General features: G+C 41.9%; 1 protein-coding gene across 1 annotated transcript; it reads right to left on the bottom strand.

Annotated features, from left to right (window-relative positions):
• Positions 1-18,991: 18,991 nt before the first annotated feature.
• On the bottom strand, positions 18,992-20,244 carry LOC104110125 (uncharacterized). The gene is made up of 2 exons (XM_009619553.1): positions 19,814-20,244; positions 18,992-19,667 (listed from the first exon to the last, which is right to left on the bottom strand). The coding sequence occupies exons 1-2, from the start codon at positions 20,242-20,244 to the stop codon at positions 18,992-18,994; spliced, it is 1,107 nt and encodes a 368-aa protein (XP_009617848.1).
• Positions 20,245-24,564: the final 4,320 nt, after the last annotated feature.

The following is a 24,564-nucleotide window of genomic DNA, read 5'->3' as shown; positions in this document are numbered from 1 at the left end:
AAGTCCAAACACCTCAACTCTTTACACAATTATACTTGTGGCCACCCAACCCCTATAACCCCCTTCCCTCACAGTCAGAACCAGCCCCAACAGCTTTATGCACATACCTATCCATCCACAATCATCAAAACCCCATACTCTCAGAAGACTCCCAAACCCACACCAGCACCCAATCACAACTCAATCCAATACACTATTTCTAGAAGCCACAACAACCTGGAAATAGGGTAGTTTTTTTTTTTTTGCTAAATAGTTTGCTTCTTTTTGCAGGTACCCTGGCAAGCTTTGATCAATTGCTGCACTTTCAGTGTGTGGTATTAGCATCAAATATGCTCATTCTACTGAAAGTGCACCAATTCATCCAAGACTCCCAATCAACTCTCTCACATCAAGAGCAGTTCCCAAAGGAATGGACACGCATTTCTGTAAACATTATTCATAACATGTTTGCAGAACTGTGTCATCGGTAGCTTCACTTCTACTACTTTTCTTCTGCACACAACAAACCTCACCAGAAGATCTCTTCATAGATGACATATCAGTAGTCACCCCTGTACCTCCCAGCTATCAAGAAACAAGTTTCTCAACAACCTGCCACTCTCTCATATCACCAGCAAGAACATCCTAGGGGCCCAGTTTTTGTATAGTTGACCTAGGCTTACTTCACTATGTTTTTGTATACCCAAATGTCTATCTGTGTTGGTTAGACATTGGTCATTTCACTATAGGTCTAACTTACCAAAGCACTCAGGGCAAACTTGGTGGTCAAAATTAGATGACCCAGTGCTCTTTCACCTTCGGAGGTCAGGTTCATGCCCCCATCCATTGTTGACTCTTATTGTTACATATATGAAAATTAACCCTAGGCATAATGCCTAGTGGATTTCCCAAAAAACAATCTCACTAATTAGGAGGGGAAATCAGTGGGAAAACGAGTTTTATGATCCAAAACGAGTACAAGAAGCTTACCTCAATAATCACCTCGAAAATCTTCTCTAAAATCGCCAAAGTCCAAGTCCAAAATGTTGAAATAAGACTAAAATCGCGAACCCTTGCTTTTAAACCTTCTGCCCAGACTTTTAGCATCTGCGGACCTATTGTCGCACCTACGATGTCGCATCTGTGGTGAAAATGCCGCTTCTGCAGAAGTCACTTGCACCTCTAGGGCCCGCACCTGCGCTCCAGGTTCCGCACCTGCGAACGCGCATCTGCGGCCCTGGCCTCACTTCTCCGAGTCAGTCTCTCCCAGCTGCCCCCGCACCTATGCGCACTTGTCCGCATCTGCGCTACTGCAGGTGCGAAAAATACTTCGCACCTGCGACCCCTATCCTTCATGGCCTTGCCCGCATCTACGATTCATACCACGCTTCTGCGTGCTCGCACCTGAGGTGCCCACTCCGTAAGTGCGGTTACACCAGTAGCAGCAGCTTTTCAGCTACTTCATCAACTCAAAAATCAAGTCCATTAACCACTCGAAATCTACCCGAGACCACTGGGACCTCAACCAAACATGCCAACAAGTCATATAACCCAATACGAACTTAGTCAAACCTTCGAATCGCTCAAAATAATACCGAAACACTGATTACACTCGGATTCAAGCCTAAAGAACTTCTAAACTTCTGAATTCTACAAACGATGTCGAATCTTACCAAACCATGCCCGATTGACCTCAAAATTTGCACACAAGTCATATTCAACATTACGAACCGACTCCAACTTCCGAAATCGTAATCCGACCCCTATATCAAAAAGTCAACCCCCAGGTCAAACTTCCAAAAATTTAACTTTCGCCATTTCAAGCCTAAATTAGCTACAGACCTCAAATTCACAGTCCGGATATGCTCCTAAGTCTAAAATCACCCAACGGAGCTAACGGAACCGACAAAACTCCATTTCGGAGTCGTCTTCACACCATTCCGACTACGGTCAAAATCCTAAAACTTAAGCTTTCATTTTAGGGACTAAGTGTCCCAAAACACTCCGAAACCAAAAAAAGACCTCCCGGCAAGTCACAGAAGCAGAAACAGATACGGGGAATGCAGTAAATAGGTGATCGGGGCTAATACGCTCAAAACGACCGGTCGGGTCGTTACATCCTCCCCCACTTAAACATACGTTCGTCCTCGAACGTGCCAAGAGTTGTTTCCATGCCACCAAATCACTATTCCATCTTACCACGCATGTACCCGAGGTGATCCCACGTCACCCTATCCCATATAGGTTCGATAACACCACATAACTGAATTTTCTTAATTCTACCTAGCCCACAAGCCTTAGAATCCAATTTCCAATATCCGGAATTTCTTATAAGGTCAGAATCTCACAACCTACACACTGTATAAGTCTGAACAAGTTATACCAAAAGCCGTAACCATAACTCAAATACTCAAAACTCAAATACCACATAGCTCAAATGCTCGAAGCAATGATTTCTAATCACCGTAGCTGCTCGAAACAACCCCGTGCTGGTAATAAACCTCATATCAAATAAGACTCTATTCTAAAACCTTCGTACACCACCGATGATGAAAGAAACACGCAATGACTCGTAACCATTCATCAGTTCTACCAGTCATGGAGCTCCCTCTCCTTTAACAAGAACCATAGCAAATTCCTAAGCCGACTTTCGATATTATCCTTCCAAATATTCCACAATTAAATCTGATAGCACCCATCCTAGATCCGACGAATTCATCTTATCAAATACTAGCTACTCTACTGATATGCCATAACAATACTATCTAAAGCCACAACCCATGCAATCCGTGCACCAATAAGCAATATTCCAAATGTACTCAATCACGAAAATGACTCAAACAAGAGAAGTGTCTCGTAAGCTCGACGGGTACTACCCCAACGCAATTCTAGGAACCCATCACACACCGTAGAACCATAACACATGAATCTAACACAAGGATCATATCTCAACATAACTCTGCCGCAATGCGCGACCCCATCCAAATACTGATCCATATGAAATACCTCAGCCACCATGCTCAAAATCAATAACCACGCGCAATCCGGCATCAAGTACCCGAAGTGCATTACCATAACCATGGAGAAGCAAATGACACAATGCCACACAAACCCGAGAACATAACCAATGCGCAACCACTCATGTATCACCCAAATACCCATCTCATGCAATTTTCGTTATAAGGCCCTAAAAGAAATGCACCAAGGGTGCATACAACCAACGAATCACAACCCCTTGTGGCATAGAAGAGTAACTCACCGAACATATCAAAACAAGAATAAGCTCAACAACAACCGAATGGAACATCCCTCAACAATAGCATTATGGAGCCAACCAATCTGACTCGATGTAGAATACGCATCCTAATTGGGCCTACCAATGGACCCCCAAATCAACTCCGGACACCCACATATGGATAAATAACCCTCCGAAAGCCCACAATGACTGAATCTTAATATATACTATCGTCTAGCTAGCTTCGTCCATGACTTCACAGTCCACAACCATAGAAACAACCTGCTCTTGAGAACTCCTAGTCTCCAAATCCATATAACACATGAATCCCATATCTGATCCCAACTCCACCGCCAGAATGTCTAACACATCTCTCATACACGATCATCCCACGAGGAATACTCCTAAAATTCTTCCATGCCACATAGCAAAATTGAATATTAGCAGTCGATCAACCAGGAGAGTACCGCAATACCAATGAACATCCATAATCAAAACACAATGTCCCTTTCAACCGCGCACCCTCTTAGGGATTACCAAGCAACTATAACATTCATCTAAATATATAACTCTGACCATTCTATCCAGAATTCGTGAACTTGCCTTCAAGAATGGACTGCCACCTTGTACATATAAATCTTAATCCTGCACAACATACCACGTCTATCATGCCATCATGTGGCAAGCATAAAAATCTCACTATCAACCTTGAGTCACCAGCAATTTACATACCCGATTAGTTAGAAACCTTCCTCTTACTTCCTTTAAGGAGGAAATCACAATACACAACATGTTCCCACACTGGTAGAAATATCCTGTTCAAACCATGGTAGAAACCATCAAGAACACTTTGAAATCCATTTGCACCTAATCAAGCTATCAGAACTAATTTCCTCCAACTCGCCCAAGCCACGCAGGTTACTAAAGCCCAAGAATATTGCCACCAAAACATCTGTAATGTCTCCACGTCATTATTACCCAAAAGAACCGAGCATGCCATTACCATACTGGTCTAGCCTACTACCCAGTTATCCTATTTACTTCGAGTTTCTTCTGAATTAACCTCAATTTGATACTTCTCATTGTCAGATTTCCACGATCCTTACCCAAAGCACACTACAAAACACCCTAACATAACGCCACACCACCATAAGGCCCGTAAGACATTGTACTCTTCTTAAGTACCTCTATAAATACCGCAACTATAACGCTCACTCTGAAAATACCTTATGTGAATTTTAAAATTACTCTTCTTACCTTTCTTATACTAAAATGTAGAATCCATAATTATACAGGATTACCGCAATTCCCGGCACCATTAAATGTAATTTTAGATTCTAAATTACACCACCCAATAGTCTCCACACATGACTGATATACACGGTCCACAATGACAGTATCGCCCACCTGCGTAGACACATGAACAGGTGAAACTAGAGACTCACGGGGCATATCCAGATAATGAGCGAAATGCGAGGACACATATGAATAAGTGGGACCAGGGTCAAATAATACATAGGAATATCTATGGCAAACTAAGTCAATACCTGCAATCACAGCATCTGAAGCAATGGCATCTGGTCTGGCAGGGAGTGCATAGAAACGGGCCTGACCGCTACCTGATCAGCCTCCCCCTTTAGGGTGACCCCTAGCTGACTAAGCTCCACCCCGAGCTAGCTGGGTGGTGAAGTAACTGGTGCCGAAGTCGAAGGCTGACTCCTCTGTTGAGATGAACCTCCCAAAAGGCGGGGACATTGCCTCTTGATATGACCCAAATATCCGCACTCAAAGCAACCTCTCTCTGCAAATGGTGGTGGGGACTGAAGGGAACCTCGAGCACCGAAATAAATGATAGAAAGTCCTGACATAGATGAACCCTAAGCTGATGTTGCATGAGACGAACTCTGAGCTGATGGTGCATGAGACAAACTCTGAGCTGATGGTGCATGAGACGAACTCTGAGCTGGTAGTGCACTGAATGAGGACTGGTCTTGCTGATAGTTGTGTGCACCATGTCCAGATGATGCACCACGGTGAACCGGGCGAGTCGTCTGAGCATGTCTGAAAGGACGACCCCTACTGTGGTAGAACTGAAACCCAGAAGGATCACCGCTGAATCCACCCTATCCATGAGGCCTCTTGGCCTCCCTCTCAACCCCCTCCTGGCTGCGAACTATCTCAATCTGACGAGCAATATCGACAACCTCATCAAACGTAGCACCAGACACTCTCTCTCTAGTTATATGCAAGCGCATCTAAAAGTGAGGTCGTCTATGAACATCCTGATCCTTTCCCTGTCTATGGGAACTAACTAAATACCATGACGGTCCAACTCTAAAAATCTCATCTCATACTGTGTCACGGACATATCACCCTAAAAAAGCTGCTCGAACTGCCTGCGTAGCTCCTCTCTGTGGTACTGAGGCATGAACTTCTCCAAAAAGAAAACGGAGAACTGCTGCCAGGTAAGTAGCGCTGCACCAACTGGCCTACGCCTCTCATAAGCCTCCCACCAGGTAAAGGCAGATCCAGTAAACTGCAAAGTAGTGAATGAGACCTCGTTGGTCTCCAAAATACCTGTTGTATGGAGGATCCTCTAATATCTATCCAAGAAACCTTGTGTATCCTCTCCCTCGGTACCACTGAAAGATGGAGGCTGGAGTAGCCCAAATCTCTCCAATCGATGCTGCTCATCATCGGGCATGACAAGAACCGTATAGTCCTGAGCAGCTACAACCGGCTGGGCTGGTGGTGCCCCCAGTGTCTAGAGTCCCTATACCACCTGCTCTGGTGTGCGGGCAGCATGAGTCTAAGTGCCTCCCCCAGCCTAAGAAGTGGCTGCTGCGACCAGAACAGAGACCGCCTGAGCAAGACTGGTGCACATGGTCAGAATCTGAGCTAAGGCCTCCTGAAGGCCTGGAATCACAATGGGCACAGGTGGTGCCTAAGATGGTCCCATGGGCTCATCCACCACTAGGGCCTGCTCCTGAATTGGGGCAACTGGTGGATCTGCATGTGCTGTCCTAGCTGTGGTGCGAGCTGCACCTCTGCCACTACCGCGGCCACTACTGCGACCTTGGCCTCTCGCGGCCCTGACTGGTAGTACTGGTGGCTATTTGTCCTTCCCCATAGTACGCATCCTCACCATCTGTGAGAGAATAGAACAACAGAAGTTTGGTTACCAGAATCAACAGATTCACATGACAAGAATTCAAGAATGTGAAGTTTCCTAAGGTTTCGGCAGCATCTCGAAGATAAGTACAGATGTCTCTATACCGATACGCAAGACTCTACTAAACCTGCTCATCACTTGTGAGACGTATGTAACCTAGGCTCTAATACCAACTTGTCACGACCCAAAATCTAACCATCGTGATGGCGCCTATCGTGGAACTAGGCAAGCCACAACTCAATATCTTAACACAAAAAAATCTTTGAACATTAATACAAAGCAATTTAATAATTTAGGAAAGCCTTTTTGTAAACAAAAATGTCCAAAATACGATACAATCCATCCCAAAATCGGGGTGTCACTGAGTACATAAGCGTCTAAATCAGAATACAGTCCACTACAGTGTCTAGAGAAATAAACTGAAAAATACAACTAGTGATATAGAAGGAGAGTCAAGGCCTGCGAACGCCGTGCAGCTACCTTGGTAGTTTTTGAACTCTGAAGTCTCAATCAGAAACTGCCGCTGTGACAAAAAAAGCCTGGATCTGCACATGAGGTGTAGGGAGTAATGTGAGTACATCCAACTCAATAAGTAACAAGTCCAAACTTTGGACTAAAAGGTAGTGACGAACTCAACGGTACAGATGAAATAGAAATAACTGTGCAGAAACATAGGCATGCTTTCAAATTAAATAGGCAACTCAAAACAATAATGTGAAGTAGATCTGAACAGTGTAAAGAATAAAACTCTGCTATCTCTACATGCTAATGCACATGTGGTATGAGATGCACCATGTTATCAGCCTCATGTGCTCACACTCTCGAATGCTCAACCACTAGGTAATATATATGGCCCATACGGCCCAGGGAAGATCCATCCCGGAACATATACATCACTGACTATAAGTCACCGAGTACCGAGGAAGGCCAATCCAGCACCGTGGAGAAGATCCATCACCAGATATCAAGTACTTCGGACAAGATCCATGTCCAGGGAAGATCCATCCCTCAATAATATCAACCACACTCACTGGGGGTGTGTTACAGACTCCGGAGGGGCTCCTACAGCCCAAGCGCTATCATAAAATCAGTATAACTGCTGCGGCGTGCATCCCGATCCCATAACTGTCACTCATAATTAGGCTCTCAGCCTCACTCAGTCATCAATCTCTCCAGTCTCACTCACGGGCTCACAATATCATGAAAACTAGCCCGAAACAATGATATGATGTATCAATAAATAACAACTGAGACGGAGATATGATATGAAATGCATGAACATGACTGAGTACATAATATCAATGAAACAAGTGAGATGACAGCAAGAAACGACCACTAGGGGTCCCAACAGTACCGGCATAAAGTCTAAACATGATATCTAGCATGATTGACAGCTCAATTACTTTATCATAAGATGAAAACACGGATATCAAGAAAATAGAGTCACTAAACAGTGCCATGGAATCAACTAGGCCACAATTCTCATGGTGCACGCTCACACGCCCGTCACTTGGCATGCGCGTCACCTCAATGCCAATCGTATAGCGCATAGTTCGGGGTTTCGAACCCTCAGAACCAAGTTTGAAAGCGTTACTTACCTCAAACCGAGCAAATCCTACTTCAAAATGCCTTTGCCCCTCGAATCAGTCTCCAAACGCCCCGAATCTAGCCACAAGCAGCACAATATAATTAATATAGTCTAAAGGAATATATTCCACAAGCAAAATACGAAATTATAAGCCAAAATCCGAAATAGGCTCGACCCGGCCCCGGGCCCACTCCTCAAAATCCAACAAAAGTCACAAAACCCGAAAGCCCATTCACTCATGAGTCTAACCATACCAAATTTATCCAAATCCGACACCATTTGGTCATCCAAATCCCCAAAATTCACTCTCCAATTCTCAAGCCCTAAACCCCCAAATTTCACTTCAAAATCTCACTAATTAGGAGGGGAAATCAGTGGGGAAACAAGTTTTATGATCCAAAACGAGTACAAGAAACTTACCTCAATAATCACCTCGAAAATCTTCTCCAAAATCGCCTAAGTCCGAGTCCAAAATGTTGAAATAAAACTAAAATCGCGAACCCTTGTTTTAAACCTTCTGCCGAGACTTTTCGCATCTGCGGACCTATTGTCGCACCTGCGATGCCGCATCTGCGGTGAAAATGCCTCTTCTGCAGAAGTCACTTGCACCTCCAAGGCCCGCACCTACGCTCCAGGTTCCGCACCTACAAACACGCATTTGCGTCCCTGGCCTCGCTTCTGCGGAGTCACTCTCTCCCAGCTGCCCCCGCACCTGCGTCCACTTGTCCGCATATGCGCCCCTGTCCTTCATGGACTTGCCTGCATCTGCGATTCATGCCATGCTTCTGCATGCTCGCACCTGCGGTGCCCACTCCGCAGGTGCGGTTACACCAGTAGCAGCAACTCTTCAGCTGCTTCATCAACTCAAAAATCAAGTCTGTTAACCACCAGAAATCTACCCGAGCCCCCTGGGACCTCAATCAAACATGTCAACAAGTCATATAACCCAATACGAACTTAGTCGAACCTTCGAATCACCCAAAACAACACCAAAACACCGATTACACACGGATTCAAGCCTAAAGAACTTCAAAACTTCCGAATTCTACAAACGATGTCGAATCTTACCAAACCACGCCAGATTGACCTAAATTTTGCGCACAAGTCATATTCAACATTACGGACCTACTCCAACTTCCAGAATCGAAATCCTACCCCGATATCAAAAAGTCAACCCCCGGTCAAAATTTCGAAAATTCGACTTTCGCCATTTCAAGCCTAAATCAACTACATACCTCAAATTCACAGTTCGGACATGCTTCTAAGTCCAAAATCATCCAACGGAGCTGATGGAACCAACAAAACTCCATTCCGGAGTCGTCTTCATACCATTCTTGACTACGGTCAAAATCCTTAGACTTAAGCTTCCATTTTAGGGACTAAGTGTCCCAAAACACTCCGATACCAAAACAAAACCTCTCGGCAAGTCACATAAGCAGAAACAGATATGGGGAATATAGTAAATAAGAATCGGGGCTAATACGCTCAAAATGACCGGTCGGGTCATTACAGTTGGTTTCTTTACTATTTAATTAAGATGAATTATTTAAAATGGTTAAAATTACTTTAACGTTGGCTTGCCTAGCAAGTGAAATGTTAGGCGCCATCACGGTCCCGAAGGTGGGAATTTCGGGTCGTGACATTATCATATTATATGTTAAAAGAATTTTGAATTGTAATTTTTTTTAAAGTTTAATCTTTTTAATTGATGAATATCTGAATGTTATCACTGAAAGATGAATGGGTATGTATTAATTTTTATTTCAAAGATAAAAGTGTATTATTTTTTTTATTTCTGTGTCGTTGTTTCTATTTCTATTTTTGCTTTATTTTATTTTATTGGTCAAATTGTTTGCTTTTCTTATTCACTCTACTTTCACTCCATACTTTCAATAGAAAATGTCGGAGTGGAGAGACTATTAAATATATTATTGCTTTTATTTTCTCTTGCTCAATACAGGAAAAAAAAAAGGAACGTGAAAAACACTTTATCATTTTTATTTTTTTGTGACAAATAGAATCCGTAACAGAATTAGTCAATAGATTATGCGAAGTAATTTTTTTCCTTATATGTATTTTACTTCTGAGAACCTTTTCAGACACTTTCAATGAACCATTAGAATAAAAATATTTTTTGCAGATGAGGTATTGTTCCTTCTATTGAGCGGACTATCATAATGTGGTTTAATACATTTAAACCTCCTATAAATAAGGTACTTGAAAACTCTAATGATGATAATTAAAATAAGGTGGTCGATTTATTTGATGAACTAATGTAGAAGCAAACTTTCAGTCCTTATGGATTTGTAGGAAGTTTTTAGCATCTCTCTTTAAAATTTTTTTTGTTGTCAGATATACTGGACAGCTTTTTGTAAAAGTAAGCGGCAAGCCGCCAGACATATTAGCAAAATTAAATGAGTTGGTTGGCCGTTCGCCTGACAAAGAAATTGAACTTTTTGAGTTAAAATTTTCTTTTTCTCTTGCTGCCTGGTTTTTAACTAAAATCAAATGATGCGTGATTTTTCAAATTTTGTTATTCGCAAGAAATAAGATTCAAACCAAATGTGATGTCTGAACATATTGACAGCAAGTTGAGTTTTCGTGGTTGTCAGGTATGTGTGGAATCAATTGTCACTAACAATTTTGGGGTTTTATGCATTTCCTTTTGCAGTCGATAAATCGAGCCAATAATTTTGTACGTGGATAAAGCTCACAAAAGATTATAAACTCCAATGTGAAGCTCAATGTTTTTTCATTATGTTGCAAAGAGAACCACGTGGGGAGAAATTTGTGTGCGATATCGAGCTTCATCTTTGGCTACTTTGGTCCGAGATGGAGTGTGAAGATCAGCACTTTATGTGTCATTGAGTGTGAAACCTAGAGCAAAACTCAACATTTGATACAAAAGTTAATGAGAATATTGGGTCTTACCAGCAGGAGCACCAGCATGAACCTAAAATTAGAAATAAGCAATAAAATGAGCTATCAAGGTGAAAAAGAAAAGAGAATTTCTCTTGGCTACAAAAACTCTAAAAGAGGACAAAGATCAAAGCAAACGGTGTAATTTGTTTTTTTTGCTTGGCAAATTTGTCTCTATATCTCTAAAATTGCACAAGAAAGCATAGTTACATGTTGTATGCCACAGATGAATCACATTGATTTTGCTCAGTCAAAAGCTTAAGTTAAGTACATGTAACGACTCGACCAGTTGTTTAGAGATCTAGTGCGTCTTTCGGCAGTTTGAGGCCTTGAGTAGCTTCACTTCAGGTATTATGACTGGTAACGTGTGGTCGGAATTAAATTTCGGAAAGCTCAGAGTTGATTCGGACGAAAAATTTTAATTTCGAAAGCGTTGAGTTGGAAGAATTAACTAAGGTTTGACTTTTGAGTAAACGACCTCGGAATCAGGATTTGAAGGTTCCAACAGGTTTGTATGATGATTTTGGTCTTAGGAGCGTGTTCAGATGTTGATTTGGAGGTCTGTAGGTCATTTCGACGTCAATTGACAAAAGTTAGAAATCAGATGAGATTTGGTAAGTTTGAGCGGGAGTGGACTTTTGATATCGGTGTCAGATTCCGATTCCAGAAGTGGGAGTAGGTCAGCAATGCCAATTATGTCTTGTGTAAAAAATTAGAGGTTAATCGGACTTGATTTAATAAGTTTCGGCGACGAATGTAGAAGTTTGAGGTTCTAAAGTTTATTAAACTTGAATTGGGGTGCGATTCGTGGTTTTAGCATTGTTTAATGTGATTTGAAAGCTTGACTAAGTTCATATTATGTTTTGGGACTTATTTATATATTTGGTTGAGGTCTCAGGGGCCTCGGATGAGTTTCAGATGGTTAACGGATCAAATTTAGAATTAAGAAAATAGCAGGTGCGTGAAGCTTTCCGCATCTGGGAGCCCGTAAGTGCGAGCCAAGCGCCACAGTTGCGGAGTGAAGAGGGGCAGCTGGTTCCGCATAAGCGGCAGTGTCGACCGCAAAAGCGAGGCCGCACAAGCGAACCTCTTGTCCGCAGAAGCGAAAGAAGCCGCAGAAGTGGGGAGGACCTCGCATCTGCGAGACTGCAGATGCGGTTAAGTTTTCGCAGAAGCGGAAGTGCTCGCAGAACACTTAAATACAAGGGTTCGTGATTTTTCTTCATTTTAAACATTTTGAGCTTGGGTCTTGGCGATTGTTGAGAGTATTTTTGAGGCATTTCTTGAGGTAAGTCTCTTGTACTCATTTTTTATCAATAACCTTGTCTCCCCATTGATTTTCCCACCTAGTTTATATGTATTTAAGGTGAAATTTGGGAGTTTGAGACTAGGGATTTGGAGAGCTTAATTTGGGGATTTGAGTGGCGGCTTGGTGTTAAATTTTGGTAAAATTAGTATGGTTGGACTCGATATTGAATGTGTGTTCGTATTTTGTAATGTTTACCGAATTCCGAGACGTAGGTCCAGGTCGACTTTTTGGGGAAAATTTTCAATTCTTTGCTAATGTCATAGTTTTATTATTTAAGTTAGTTCCTTGTAGTTGTATTTATAGTATGTAATTGATTTTGGGTAGATTTCGGCCATTTGGAGTAAGAAAGTCGAGGGAAAGACATTCTTATCGATTGATTGAGCGAGATTTGAGGTAAGTGACTTGTCTAACTTTGTGTGGAGGAAACTCCCCTTATGTTTTGGTACTGTTATAACAATTTGTGATATGTGATCACCGTGTATGCGAGGTGACGAGTGCGTATACGGGATAAATATAAAAATTCCAGTTCCTGCTGAGTAATTTTCTTTTAAATCCTTAACTGAGTTACTCTAGTATGTGTAGTCATCATGTTTAGCCTAATAATGCATGTCTACGTACCTTAACTCTTACTTGCAATTTGTGCAACATGCTTAGTTGAATTACTTCTTTTCGCGATCTTGTATTCAGTCTTTAACTGTATGATTCCTTGTCGTAAATTCGTTTTTCCATAGGTTATGAGTTGTGTATTTACTTTTGGGACTACGAGGCGGTACCTTGGGAGATCCCCATGTTGCATATTTACTTTTGGGACTACGAGGCGGTACCTCAGGAGATCCCCTGTTGCATATTTACTTTTGGGACTACGAGGTAGTACCTCGGGAGATTCCCTGTTGCGTATTTATCATTGGGACTACGAGGTGGTACCTCGAAAGATCCCCTATTGTATATTTACTTTTGGGACTATGAGGCGGTACCTCGGGAGATTCCCTTTTATATATTTACTTTTGGGACTACGAGGTGGCACCTCGGGAGATCCTATATTGCGTATTTACTTTTGGGACTACGAGGCGGTACCTCGAGAGATCCCCTATTGCATATTTACTTTTGGGACTACGAGGCGGTACCTCGGGACATCCCTATATTTTGTATTTATATTTGGGACTACGAGGTGGTACCTAGGGATAGCCCCTGTTGTTTACCTCAATTTGCTATGTTGTTACCTTTCTGTAATTTCTCATTATCCCATTCTCATTCATTTCATTGCATTATATTTTTTGCCGCATTTCCTTTTATTCTAGTAGGGCCCTGACCTGACCTCGTCACTACTCTACTGAGGTTAGGCGTGGCACTTACTAGGTACCGTTGTGGTGTACTCATACTATACTTCTGCACATCCTTTTATGCAGATCCAGATACTGCTTACCAGACCACATACCAGTGAGTTAGACCGTACGTGGAGACTTCAAGGTATATCTGCCAGCGTCTGCAGACCCCGGAGTCCCCCTCTATCTTTATGATGTTACTTCCTTTATTTTTATTAGACGTTGAAGTATATAGACACTTAGAATTTTCTCTTTAGAGCTTGTGACTTATTTCTTCCGGGTTTTGGGAGTTGTAATTATTTAAATCGCAATTCTTGTCTATATTTCATATGTTGAGATTTGAGTTCAATTTTATATTTAGTTATTCCGTAAATTGTTAGGCTTACCTTGTCTTAGAGACTAGATGCCATCACGACATCCTACGAAGGGACATTGGGGTCGTGACAAATTGGTATCAGAGCACTAGGTTCATAGGTGTTATGAGTCACAAGCAGGTTTAGTAGAGTCTCGCGGATCGGTACGGAGACGTCTATACTTATCTTCGGGAGGCTACAGAACTGTTAGGAAAAGCTTCACTTCCTTGATTTCCTCATCGTGCAATTTGATTCCTTGAGGTCTGTGCCTTTATTTCCTTTTTACTCAATCTCTTGCGTACGCTTGTTATCAATTGGGCATCGAGGAGTTGTAGTAGTGTTGCAGACATGGTGCAAGATGTTTTCCTTACATGTTCGAATGGGCTATTATCGTCGCCTTACAGAAGGATGTTCTATCAGTTCAGTTCAATATATGTACTTCCTATGGTTTTGAGGCTATGCACGGATTGCTATGATGTTCACTCGTTGTTATCACACAACTTTGGTGTAATTGTAGGGTGTTTGTCTATGTGTCGAGGCAGTGAATGACTTGAAAGGAGAATTTACCAGTGCAAGATTTAGAGGTTCAGTATTTAATTCTAGTAAAGGAAAGGCAATCTGACTATGGATGTTCAGGCCTTGGTCGATGAAGCGATCAGACTTGTAATTTTCGAGTGTGGTGGAATTCTCATTTGTGATGCGGTATCGCTGCCCTTGTTGGAACGCATTAAGGTTCGCCAGTGTTATGGTCTTCTTCGATTTGCCTTCGGGGCAGGATGTTGTGAAGTGGCGCCTAAGAAGCGGATGTCAGAGATAGCGGACTGTAGCGTTTCAAAATCGAATTGGTGTTTCTAGTGTTGATGGCTCTAGAACGAAGATCTTCTAGCAGGTTCGTAGTTGGCAGCGATTTATCAGTTCAGGTGTTACATGTATGGATTTGATTTGAGGCATAATTTGGGAAACGGAGTATGAGGGAGGACATGGCGGGAAGTGTCTCGCGGTGGTTGAATTACTGACAAGTCAAGTATGAAAAGCAGAGGTCAAGAAGTTGCTTAAAGGAGATGGTTTAACCGAAGTAAGAGTGGCAGATCAACATACGGATTTTATGGTAGGATAACCGCGTGCCCCTTGAAAGAGTTTAGAGCGGTTTATAGAATCATAATGGAAAAGTGACTAAGTCTATGGATTTTATTGGGATGATGGCTACTGTATTGAAGAACATTGAATATGGCAGAAAGGAGTTTGCTTGAAATGAAGAGGGGTGTGAAAACTTGATTATCGTTGGGATGCAACATGACTTCGAGGTTGGAATGTATTGTCGAACTTGCAGTCGATGTCAATGGGAAATGAATGGACTTGTACAGCTGGTGGATGAGCACGGGCTCGGGAGGGTTTACTGATTTTGTGGTAGTTGTACCTAGTGCAGTGTCGTTGGGGGATGTCGGTATAGAATTCCATAGGTGGGCTATATCCTGTGGACAGGTCAGCGGTTGTGTGATTTTGATGAAGTCTCTACGAAGAGTTTACTTACTACGAATCGAAAGGTCGAGTATATGATTATGGCTGATAATTTGGAATGTATATGAAAAGTTTAATAAGGAACTACAAGCAATTTGGCGGGTTGACGGTACGAGATCATGGTAATTGAGAAGGGAAAATCTTTGTGGTAGCTTAAAGCTAAGTTGGGGAGACCCACCGCCTATGATGGGATCGCATGGTTGTCTGCTTGTGCAATTTTTGGTTATCGGTTTATTGGTGGGTTATCATGACTGGGAAAAGAAAACATGAGGGGTAATTCGAGCAAAGAAACTGATAAATGTGCACTATGTTCCGCCTTTTAAATTTTTGTTGGTTGCTTCTTTGAGAGGGTGTCCATGTGCTAGCGGAACATTAAAGTTTGGTTATATACGGGATCAGGCCAGAGTGGGTGACTCTCAATAACGGTCCTAGTAGGTTTAAGAATTTAAGTGCAGTGCCTAAGGACTTGGAATGTTCTATGTTATCATCGGGCATGCGGTGTAGTATTGGAGGAAAGGAAGAAATAGCTCCGGATCCGCGGAAGGTCTTGCAGAATGGATGTACCAGTTGGAGATGTTTTTGTGCGCTTGAGAAGGGTATGAGATGATTCATGGATATTGAGACGATGTGGTCTCGCGATTCATGCCACTCGGGATGAGTGCGGATTGAGTTCGTTATGTTGTGTCACCTAGTTGAGCACATTAACTTGAGCCAGACTGAAGATCCTCCCTATAATCTTAACTAACAAGCTTAAGAACCAAATTCCAACATTTGGAATTTCTCTGCAAGGACTGATTCTAACATTCGAACACCGTATCAATCACCACACACTGTACCAAAATATGATCGTGCACCTATGCTGAAATCACACCATGCACAACATAAGTCGGTTGCCCGTAATAACGTCCTCCGACCACGATAGTTGGAATTTCACGAATCTGCTGTCCGCAATACACCTCATGATGCATATAAGTCATGTTCCATTTCTCAAAATACTTCCACGATGGAAAAGATGTGTAGAAACTAATAACCACCTACCGAATCAACAAATCACGGAGTCTCTCCTCATGACAAGGACCATTACCTCATTCTGAACTGAATACGATATTTGCTCTTTAATATACCCTACATAGCTCCGATCGCACCGATCCCAGGTCCAATAACCTTGTCTCACCCAGTACAAGCTGCTTAGAAAATAGGCCATCTCAAACACTGCCAAAAATCTCATATGACGCCCACAATGCGCCAACAAACTACAACTCGAATATGATACGTAAGAAAAAACGAACTCGGGAAAAAGAACTACCCGACCCACGTAACGAATAAGACGGCCGATGAGATGCTATGAACCTTTCTTAGAGAATGAGAAACAAATACACAAAATAAGTATAGGGGACCGTACTCAACATCTCACTGTTGCGGTATGCAACCCGATCCACATATGATACTGTTGCGACATGCAACCCGATCCAAACATGATACCATTACGGCGTGCAACCCGATCCAAACATGATATCGTTGAGGCATGCAACCCGATCCAAACATGATACCTTTGCGGTGTGCAACCCGATCCAAACATGACAATAAATAAGGGCGTACCCATCAAGCCATAATGCTTATATCTACAGAATACCGAATATCGTCCACAAGCACGCCAAATACGTAATACAAATCCTGGGAGATGGATAGCGCCATAAGCTATGAAACCCAAATACGACTAAGGTACAATAAAAGACCTGCATCTCGAGAGCCATCCTGCTCATATAATGCCACAAGTTACACGGAACCACAACACATGTGCGAAAAGTCAAGCCGTCTCACCACCCACACGACACAATAGAGTATTACATAGAATAGCCGACGACCGGAATAACATCCCATGCCCGAGGACTCCTCCGTAAGCAATGCTATGACGAATGAACACATCTGACCTGACGTAGAACACATATTCACATTAGGCCCACACACGGACCTCAAAGCGATTTTGATCATACCATACTGGGCCAATAACCTTCCAAGGATCCATAATGGCCCCATTAATGACACACACGAGCATCTGTCCACTCCGGACCAACTCCCACGGTTCACAACCCGGGAAAAGAGCGCCTTCCATGCATAAACTCTCACATTATCGATAGTACCAAAAATCTCCGTACTTGGTTTCAATATTTTACAATCAAGTGACTAACATGCCACACCTATATGGATAACCCCCGTGGAATACGCTCCATGACCTTTCGCCCAGGTAGCAAAGTCCGCACATCCATACCACCAACTGTACTAATTCTGTAAAGCAAATCAAGAATCTGCAAGTCAATACACAAAGCATCTTACACAGAATGTCGTTCTCAGGTGACACTAAAGAAAATGCCAGCTTACTCTGAACATCCAAATTCTTCCTGGTTCATCCGAACTCGTGACATTCTTGTCAACACTGAACCGCAACCTTGATCCTCAACTTTCAAATTCCCATGTCGCTCACTGCACCTATCATGCCGCTACGCGAGAATATATGAATTCATCATAACCCCTAAACTACCAGTAGAATAAACACTATATTGGCTAGACACCTTTCACTTAGATCATTTCAGAAGAGCCAATGCAACACGCAACTAAATTTCCAAACCGTAGAAAAATACAAACCTTAAGACGCGATCTCAATCGCCGTGATTCCTCCGGAATTTCACACAACAAGGTCATTTGAATCAAATACCCTCCCAAATCAATCAAGATATAGTGGTTGTCAAGCCCGCACGTACAGCCACAAACAACACATATAACTTCACATACCGAAGGAGCTGATCATTGCCACAATCATGCCAGTTCAACCATTACTCATCGACCCAACTTCTATCAATTTACTTTTGACCTGCTTTGGAAATGCATTTCTTGCTGGACTTTCCTGTCACAGGTAAGGATGCGGCTTCTGTGTTCATAGTTAGAGTGGTATGTAGAGTTGATTAGTGTGATGGTGTTTGTAGTGTGTGGTAGGTTGTTGTGGTTACTGGTTCTGTTATCTTTGAGGATATATGGGTGTAAAGGTGATTTCCAGGAGGTGGTAGGTAGGACTTCAATGCTTGCAACATACCATTGGTAATCCTCCAATAGATTGAGCAACATGATTGCTAATACCACACATTGGAGGATTGCCAATGGCTTGTGCAGATCATTATGGGTAATACCTGCAAAAAAGTAAAAACTGTTAGTGCAACTGCTGTCACCACTGCTCTCCTCCTAATGGACTTGAACATAGTGAGTAGTGGCCTCTTTCACACAACCTGTCCCTAATTCAGAAAATTCAACTTCAACCATGAGGAGAAGAATAGTTGGTGGCCTGCTATATGGGAAGCTTGAGCTTCTTGTGTCTGAAGGCTGGTATGCCTAAGTAGTCCTATAGGATCTGTCCTCTGATGTTGTTAGGCAGAGAATAGGGTGAGGTGTAGTTGGTCAATGTTGTGAGCTCATGGCTGAGTTTAGACAATGAGTTAGCAGGGCAGTTGGCTTCTCTATAGATATGTGAGCATTTGAAACTTTCACATTGAATGCAGAGATTTGATAGCTGCTGCAATTTCATATTCAAAGACCAGGGGTAGTTTTTACCATTGGACCTTAGTGAATCCATTATTCAAGCACCACTGGATTCCTAAAAGAGCTGCTTCTATTTCTGCAAAATTGTTGGTACCTTCCCCTAAAGGAGCAGCTATGGCATGGATAAATGCACAGTTGTGATCTCTAATAATCACCCCTGCTCCAATCTTTCCTGGGTTTGTGAGTTCACTCCCATCACTGTTGATCTTCACAAAGCCATGAATTGGCTTATTCCAAACTACCTGAGTGGAGATGGTTTGATGTTGGAGGTTCTCAATGAAAGGGTATAACTCCTGCCAGTTGAGGGGCCATTTGATTTCTGGAAAGTTGGCTCTAAGCAACAAGTTGATGTTTGAGTTAATGGAGAATAAAACTCTGGTCAAAGAGGAGGATTTGGCTCCATATTTGGCACTGCACCTATTCTTCCACAAATTCCAACAAATTATGATAGGCATGGTGTGTAGGATGAGCTTTTGTACTTTATTGTGACTGCTAAGAAGCCACCACTTCATCAGTAGTATTCTGAGTGGCATGTCTTCAGTTTGAATTCTAACTGGACCTCCAAATTTCCTCCACACAATTCTGGCAAAGTTACCCACACTAAAGAGATGGTCGACTATTTCATTGGAATGAACAGAGAAGCAAACACACCTAGTAACAGTAGGATTGCTAAAAGCTAGCACCCTGCCATTAGTTGGAAGCTTATTTCTGAGAGCTCTCCACAAAAAAATGACCATTTGAATGAGATCTTTTTATGCCATGTCATCTTTATAGAGAGGTTGGGTTGCTTCTTTTTTCTGATTAATTCCCATGCAGAAGCACAGGTGAACCTGCCATCAGTAGTAGGGGTCCAAATAACTTCATATTGCAAGTTGTTGTTGAAGAAGATAGGGGTCTGAATGATCAGAGGGATCATGTGAGCTGGTGCACTCTCATTGAGTCTTTGAAGGTTCCACTGGCCATTGTTCCAGAAGTAGGAGACTGAAACATTCCCAGGTCTGCCTCCTTCATTTCTGTGAGCTGCTAGAGGACCTAACCTAAACCAGTTATCCCACCAGAAGCTGCAATTTCCATATTGAAGTCTCCATTGGAAGTTCGTTTTAGCTTCTTTCTTGTTAAAAGTCAATCTTTTCCATGCTTGTGATTGCCCTGTATCCAATATTTTGGAGATGTGATTAGATATTTGACAGTACTTGGCTTTAAGAAAGCTATTCCACAAAGATTGAGTAGATCTAAAATGCCACAATTGTTTGTATTCCATTCATATGCAAATGTCTTCAATGGTTCTGAAGCCAAGACCCCCCTCATTCATAGGGAAACATAACTTGTGCCATAATGCCCAATGGTACTTCCTTTTGATATCTTCTTTGCCCTAGAAGAAGTTTGATCCTAGCTTTTCAATTTGTTTTATGACTGTCTTAGGAGGAGAGACTGCTGACAACAGATGGATTGGCATAGATTGGAGAATATGCTTTATTAGAGTAGCCCTTCCTCCATGTGACAATATTTTGCCATGCCAGCCCCTGATTCTTCCTACAATTTTGGAGGTAAGGTTGTTGAAGTGGATGATTTTCAGCCTTCCAGTGTACAATGGACATCCCAGGTAAGTGAGAGGAGATAACTTCTTGGAGAAACCTGTAACTGCTTGGATTCTTCTAACAGTTGACTGGAATGCACAAGGAGATGTCATGAAATGACTTTTGTGCCTATTGATCTGTTGGCCAGAAGTATCCTCATACTTATTCAATATCCACATGATTTTATGAAGTGAGGACCTTTTCCGAGAAGAGAAAATGATGATATCATCTGCAAAGCTGAGGTGATTGATTTGAGGGCCCCTTCTTTCCATATAGAAACCATTAAAAAACTGATCATGATTGAGGGTGTTAAGCATTCTAGACAGAAGCTCAGCCCCTATGATGAACAGATAAGGGGAAAAGGGGTCTCCTTGCTTTATTACCCTTGTAGAGTGGAAAAAACCACGCCTAGTTCCATTTACAATGATTGAGTACCAGTTGTTAGACATGGTTCTCCATATCATATCAATGACCAGCTCACAAAAGCCCATTCTCCTCAGCATTATACAAGTGAAGCTCCAGGAGACCATATCATAAGCTTTAGCTATATCTAACTTGACGACTACATTGGAGCCCTCATTTGGTTTCTTGATAACTTGGACAATTTCCTGAGCAAGCATGATGTTCTCTGAAATTGTTGGAGATGATCTTGTTTATGAAATTGTTGAGGCTGATGGGTTTGAATTCAGATAGGGAATTAGGAAATTCCACCTTGGGGATGATAATCAAGCATGCACTGGTCATGTATTTTGGCATGCTGCAGCCACCAAGGTAAGCTAATACAATATTTAGAAGATCAGTCTTAATGATGTCCCAGCAAGATTGGTAAAATTTGCCATTGAAACCATCTGGCCCTGCAGCACTGGTGGGGTTCATAGAGAAGACAATCTCTTTGAGCTCAGATAAGGTAGGATCTGCAGACAAAATAACATTATCTTCTGAAGTGATCATGGAGGGGATGCATGACAATAAATCTTCTCTGATGGCTCCTCCTGGATTTGTGAAAATGTCTTGGTAAAATTCACATGCTGCATTACCAATAGCCTCATCACCTTGAATCCACTGTCCATTCTCATCTTTGATTTTGTGGATATAAAGTTTCCTTCTTCTGCCTCTAATAATACTGTGTAAATATTTAGAGTTGGCTTCATCTTCTTTGAACCACTGTAGTTATGTTTTTTGTTTCAGAAATGTCTCCTCTAACTTCATGTATATGATGTATTGAGCTTTAAGATCATATAATGTTGCTCTATCAGATTCATCATTGGTCTGAGCCAAAACCATTTCTGGTGCCTTCACTTGTTCTTCAAACTCTTTTGCTTTTTGGAAGATGTCACCATATTCTTGTCTTGACCATTTACTTAAACCAGTGCAAAGTGCCTTAATCTTTTGATGGAATATCCACATAGCACTCCCATTTACTTGTTTGTCCCAGATGCCTTTAACAAATAGTTTGAAGTTAATATTATCGATTCAGAAGTTAAGAAATCTAAAGTACTTGTTGCCAGTGTCCTGCCTAACATTGATTTCCATGATGAGGGGATTGTGGTCTGACCCTATTGAAGCTAGATGGGTGACAGTAGTATTGGGAAATGCAGCTAACCATTGATCATTCACAAGGCCTCTGTCTAGCCTTTTTCAAACAATAGAGCATTGCCCTCTACCATTGGATCAGGTGCATTGAGGACCATAAAAACCTAAGTCGACCAATCCACAGTCTTCAATCATGCACAGAAAATCCATACTCTTACTCATTTAGTAGGGAATGCCCCTATCTTCTCTTCAACTGAAGTAATTACATTGAAGTCTCCAATCACACACCAAGGCGAGTCATAGGTGGCAGATTTGTGCCTCAACACCTCCCAAAGAGGTCTTCTCAGAATTGGCTTGCATTTGGCATAGACTACTGTGAGGTAAAGGGAGTTGTTATTTTCAACATGTCTCATCTATAAGGTAAGTTGTTGTTCATCATGATCAGTAACTGAGGTAGTGAACTCTTTGTCCCAAAAAACCCAGATTTTATTATTAACATTGGAGGTAGCTTGGTGCATGGAGAGTTGGAGTTTGACATGGTTGATATGAGAGCTGTCAAGGAAAGGTTCTAAGACAGAAATAAAGGATAATTTTTGAATGTGTTTCAGAATTATGATCCTTTCAATAGCTCCAGAGGTTCTGATGCTTCTTGCATTCCAAATGATTGTACTAATCTTTGGAAAAAGGAGGAGGTTTTGTGGGTTGGTGGGACACTACTACTCCTAGCAGCTTTGCTTCTGGTAATCCTTGGTGAGGGTCTCATTCTGTATGGAGCTCTTGTAGGTGCAACATTGTCCTGATTTGGGTATCCATTTACTGTAGCAATCAGAAGATCACAGTGTTCTTCTTCTTCTTCAGGATCTTCCTTACTATACCCATTTTCATCATCTTGATCCCCCATTATGTCATCCTCAGATTGTATTAGCCTGCATTCATCTTCCTGAAGAGAATATCTGCTGAGTGGCCATTCCTCTAGAACCTTTTCCAATAGATGCAGATGTTGGTTTTCTTTGAGGTTATTGAGAGGAACATGAATGACTTTGTGTATTCTGGATGAGTGGTTGTCATCATTGGTTGGTAAGTCATTTCCACCAGAGGTTGTTTCTTTATTGGACAAATGAGGTTGGGAAGGGAAGGATTGGCAATTACAACATATTTATAGGTAGGGGATTCCTCTGATTCATTAGGAACAAGACTACATCTTTTCTGAACTGCAGGGCTCAAAAAATGGTTATCATCAGGAGGCTCAGTAGGTTCATTAATACTGATTCCTGCATTTTGTTTTCTCATAGCTTTCCTTCTTTTCTGACTGGGTTTGTTCTTTGATTTTTGTGGCTGAATTTGGAAATCAGCTGCAGCATGGGCTTTTCCTTTAAGCAAGGTTCTCATTTGAGCAGAGTGATCTTCTTCAGAAATGAGGTTCTCAGAACCCTCCTCAATATCCACATTTTCTGACTGCTGTGCCATTTGTTTGTATGAATTTGAGATTGTAGTGGCAGGGGTTGATTGGTCAATCCTATGGTTAGTCAATTGTGCAGAAGCACACTCATGCAAAACATGACGAATCCCAACCCCTGATGGTGCCCCTTCCTGTTTTTCTATTGGTTTCTCCTGACAATACTTCATTCCTCCTTGAATATCCTTTTTAGGCAGATTAACATTAGGGGTAGGGGATTGATCAATAGTAGGGGTGACTTGTTTCAGGACACCTAGAGTCACCAATTGAGAAATAGAAGCCATACCAGACTCCTTGTTCTGCATGGTGGATGCATTGCTGGCCTGCTGTTGTGATGGTTGTTTTGGTATGTATGCATGATGTTGTTTCTTGCTTTGGTTGGTGCCTTTGAAGTTCTTTTTCTTTTGGGTTCGCCATTCATCTTTTGATATTTAAGTTACTGCATTTTGTTGACTTATTGGTTTTTGGTTCTCTATTGCATTTTGCATTTTTTGGTCTTGTGCAGATGCCTTTGGTTTTTCTCTTTGTGTCTTCTTTTGGTTTTTGCTTGTACCTGCATCATCTTTGGCCTTCTTTTGATTGCTGATATGGGATTCACTAACTTCAACAACTTCTTCTTCCTTTCTTCTTTTCATTTCCTCATCCCTAATTCTGAGTTAGCATGCATATAGTGAGTGGCCATGGTGTCTGCACTAGGTGCAGTATGCAGGAACATTGTCATATTGTACTTCAAGCCTCTGACCATCTCCATTCACATCTTGGTATTCATCATAACCTAACCAAACATGACTAGGTCTTTCTTTAGTGAGGTCAATCTGCATTTTGACTTTGGCCACACTACCTCTGGTTTTTTGAAAAGTTGCCAGATCTAGAAAAAGAGCCTTACCAACAGGAGACAACAAAGGGGTAAGTATCTCCATATAGTAAAGGTGCCAGGGTAGTTCAGGGATTACAATCCATATTGGAACAATAGGGGAGTCCTTGTTAGGATTAAACACTGGATTCCATGCTTCAA

Source organism: Nicotiana tomentosiformis, chromosome 2 (genome assembly GCF_000390325.3).
Source record: "Nicotiana tomentosiformis chromosome 2, ASM39032v3, whole genome shotgun sequence".
Taxonomy (NCBI): Eukaryota; Viridiplantae; Streptophyta; class Magnoliopsida; order Solanales; family Solanaceae; genus Nicotiana; species Nicotiana tomentosiformis.
This window is presented reverse-complemented; position numbering and strand designations above follow the sequence as displayed.